Raw genomic sequence first — 4,265 nt, 5'->3', positions numbered from 1 at the left:
TTCTTCTGATCTTAAAAGAAATTTAATATTTTAATTTAATTTTTAATAATCTTTGTTATCAACCAGGTAAGAATGGTACCTATTTTGCCTAATGGAGATCAAATCTGGTAAGGAGCCATTAGATGATTTTGAACAAAAAATTATGGTTGAGAAATTGAAGAAAGAAGGTTTAAGACCCCTGCGAATATGTGTTAGAATTTTTAGGATTTCTATACTCGAGGAAGAATGCAATAGAATCTAAATGCAACGAATGTGTAGGTGAACCAGAGAGATCTTTTTTCCAGTTAAATCCCTATAAAAGAGGAAGACGATTCTCTGAGATATGCAAAGACTGTGACCCAGAATCGATGATAACCAAACAGGATAAAAGCTCTTCCTGATATACAGTGAGAGCAGTTTGGAGATGTCTGAGCAGAGCGAAGGCAGAGCAGGGAGGGATATAGGGTAAGAGGAATGATGACAGATCTGATCTCTACTTCTATTTTATCCAGAGAAACCCCCTCTACAAATGGCCTGGAGGAACCACAGCACCATCACTGAGTTTATTCTCACCGGGCTGTCCAACAACCCCCATATCGAGGCTCTGTTCTTTGTGTTCTTCCTGGGGATTTACCTCCTGACTGTGACGGGGAACCTGATGATGCTGCTGGTGATCAGGACTGATGCCCGCCTCCACACACCCATGTACTTCTTCCTGAGTAACCTGTCCTTCCTAGACCTCTGTTTCTCTTCAGTCACTGAGCCCAAGCTACTTAAGGACCTTCTGTCTGAGAAGAAAACCATCTCGGTAGAGGGCTGCCTGACTCAGGTGTTCTTTGTGTTTATTACTGCAGGGACTGAAGCCTTTCTGCTCTCAGTGATGGCCTATGACCGCTATGCTGCCATCTGCCACCCACTGCTCTATGGCCAGGTGATGAGCAGCCAGTTCTGTGTGAAGCTGGTTTTCATCTCATGGTGCCTGGCCTCTTTCAATTCAGTCGTAATTTTGCTCTTGGCTCTTAACCTGGACTTCTGTGAGGCCCAAACCATACACCACTATACTTGTGAGCTGCCCTCCCTCTTCCCTCTGTCTTGCTCTGATATTTCCATCAATATTGACATCTTGATCTGCTCCATCTTATTGCATGGGCTTGGAACTTTCCTCCCAATCTTCTTCTCCTACGCCCGTATTGTCTCTACCATCCTGAGCATCAGCTCCACCTCAGGCAGAACCAAGGCCTTCTCCACCTGCTCCTCCCACCTCATTGCAGTGACCCTGTTCTTTGGCTCAGGGTTGATTCATTACCTGATGCCCACATCTGGCTCCTCCCTGGATATGATCTCCTCCTTGCAGTACAGTGCAGTCACACCCTTGCTGAATCCCCTCATCTACAGCCTAAAGAACCAAGAGGTGAAGGCGGCTGTGAGAAGGACACTGGGCAAAATCCTGCACTATTTGAGGTAGTGAACAAGGACACAGAGTGTGGCAGATGAGTTGGCCTTGCCAACTGCTTGAACCTCAGGTAGAATTCTGGACCACTAACTGGAAGGGAGCCCTAAACCATCCTCTCCCTGGCTATACTGCCAACAAAAAATAAAATACATAAAATCATATCTTATTTAGCTCTTTAGATATAAGGTCTATTTTTAATTCTGCCCCTTCGCATCATCAGCACCACTTCTTTTGTAGAGGTCACAGATGTTGTATCTCCTGAATTAATCAGCAATGTACTTTATTTTGTCATCCTTATTAATTTTGTCTTGCTGATCTACTTTGTTAAAAATTATGCATTTTATTTTCCTTCATAATATTTAGACAATTTTTACTTCTTCTTTATTATTCTAAACTCGTCTTAAATCTGTATTTATGAAGTTCAGCTTTTTATTATTATTATATTATGTTAGTCACCATACAGTATGTCATTAGTTTTTGATATAGCTTTCCAAGATTAATTGTTTATGTATAACACCCAGTGCCCATCACCAGGGCAACCCATCCCCCCACCCCTCCCCTCTAAAACCCTCATTTTGTTTCTCAGAGTCCACAGTCTCTCATGCTTCGTCTCTGCCTCATATTTCCCCCTCTTCATTTTTCCCTTCCTTCTCCTAATGTCCTCCGTGCTATTCCTTATGCTCCACAAGTAAGTGAAACCTTATGATAATTGACTTTCTCTGCTTGACTTACTTCACTCAGCATCATCTCCTCCAGTCCCATCCATGCTGATGCAAAAGTTGTGTATTCATCCTTTCTGATGGCTGAGTAATATTCCATTGTGTATATGAACCACATTGAAGTTCACCTTTAAAAACAAAATATGTTGACACCTCCCATCAAATAATATAAATTCATTTTACTTTAATAATCCCTCCTCCTGGAGTGCCTGGGTGGCTCAGTGGTTAAGTGTCTGCCTTCGGCTCAGGTCATGATCTCAGGGTTCTGGGATTGAGCCCCGCGTGCAGCTCCCTGCTTGGCAGGAAGCCTGTTTCTCCCTCTCCTACTCCTGCTGCTTGTGTTCCCTCGCTCTCTGTCAAACAAATAAATAAAATCTTTAAAAAAAAATTCTACCTCTTTCCTCCATTGTTTTGGGATTTGTTTGTTTTTACATTCTGGAATTTTTTTTTAAGAATTTACTTATTTATTTGACAGACTGAGATCACAAGTAGTTAGAGTGGCAGACAGAGAGAAAGGGGGAAGCAGGCTCCCTGTTGAGCAGAGAGCCAGATGTGGGGCTTGATCCCAGGACCCTGAGACCATGACCTGAGCCGAAGGCAGAGGCTTAACCCACTGAGCAACCCAGGCGCCCCATACATTCTGGAAATTTTGTCCCTAGATGTTATCAACATATTATTGTCTTTATATTAGTTGCTGTTGAATCAATTAAATTCTGGATTTCAATCATAATCTATAGTTATTTAGGCTTCATTCTATGTTTAAATTTATTTACTATTCACTGGCATCCCTTTGATGGCACATTCCCCCATTCTACTTCCTTTTTGCGCAGCAGAGCATAATGGTTATGTACACGGTCTTAGGAGCCTCGTTGCCTGTGTTCATATCCTGACTCTGCCCATATAAGTTTTATAATCCTGAAAAATTACTTACCTACTCTGTACCTGTTTTCTATATATAAAGTTGGGATAACAAGAGTATCTACACTGTATAGTTAGCATGAGGATTAATGAAATAGGAGATCGAGCACTAGAACATTAACAGCCACCATTTGAGTGTTACTGACCATTATTCATGAGTTCTTCATTTCTTTTTTTTAAGATTTTATTTATTTATTTGACAGAAAGAGGTTACAAGTAAGCAGAAAGATAGGCAGAGAGAGGGGGAAGCAGGCTCACTGCTGAGCAGAGAGCCCGATGCGGAGGTCGATCCCAAGACCCTGAGATCATGACCTGAGCCGAAGGCAGAGGCTTAATCCACTGAGCCACCCAGGCGCCCCAAGTTCTTCATTTCATTCTGCTTTGATTTAGTTGTAATATGCACTTGTCTAGATTTTTTTTTAAGGAATGGCTATTGCAAAATATTCCTAGACCTTGCATATCTGAAAATCTCTTTATTTTAGGGGTGCTTGGGTGGCTCAGTCAGTTAAGTGTTCCACTCTGTTTCAACTTGGGTCATAATCTCATGGTCATGAATTTGAGTTGCATGTCAGGTTCCACACTCAGCATGGAGCCTGCTTGGGATTCTCTCTCCACCCTCTTTTAAAAAAAAAAAAATGAAAGTTTCTTTATTTTGACTGTACATATGAATGAAAATTTGCCTTGTTACAGAATTTTGGGGTCCCCTCTTTTTTCTTCTGTACATATTATACACTGTCATTTGGTATCTACCAGTCTTTGGAAATGTAAGGACAGAGTGACACTCTTGCACAAAAAAAGATAGAAAACAAAATAGCACCACGAGAGCACAAAAATGTTTTTTAAAAAATGTTTTTTAAATAGCATTGCAGAAAACGTCAATAACCATGTATTACAACAACAATGGAAATGTAAAGTCATCAAATTAAAAAGAAAAGATTTTAAGATCGGGTTATAAGAACTGTATGTTATATACAAAATTAAGACTTCAAAAATAAAGACTTTGTAAAGGATAAACTTGTGGAATCACTATGCTGTACTCCTGGAACTAATGTAAACACTATGTCTCAACTACACTAAAGAAATCTATTGTCTTAAACAATAAAAATTATAATCTCAAGGTGTTTAGGTGGCTCAGTCGGTTGAGCATCCAGTTCTTGATTTCAGCTCAGGTCATGATCTCAGGGTAGTCAGATTGA

At 40.6% G+C, this 4,265-nt stretch overlaps 1 protein-coding gene across 1 annotated transcript; it reads left to right on the top strand.

The window, feature by feature from the left end:
• Positions 1-508: 508 nt before the first annotated feature.
• LOC116878809 (olfactory receptor 8S1-like) lies at positions 509-1,444 on the top strand. The gene has a single exon (XM_032876548.1). It carries the CDS (start codon positions 509-511, stop codon positions 1,442-1,444), a length of 936 nt encoding a protein of 311 aa, XP_032732439.1.
• Positions 1,445-4,265: the final 2,821 nt, after the last annotated feature.

The sequence above is a fragment of the Lontra canadensis genome, unplaced genomic scaffold (assembly GCF_010015895.1).
Source record: "Lontra canadensis isolate GAN:19392208 unplaced genomic scaffold, GSC_riverotter_1.0 scaffold59, whole genome shotgun sequence".
Classification (NCBI taxonomy): domain Eukaryota; kingdom Metazoa; phylum Chordata; class Mammalia; order Carnivora; family Mustelidae; genus Lontra; species Lontra canadensis.
The sequence above is the reverse complement of the archived record's forward strand: the minus strand, read 5'-3'. Positions and strand labels throughout refer to the sequence as shown.

Coding starts and splice junctions, on each gene's coding strand:
- LOC116878809 (XM_032876548.1), top strand. CDS start 509: ATGGCCTGGAGGAACCACAGCACCATCACTGAGTTTATTCTCACCGGG.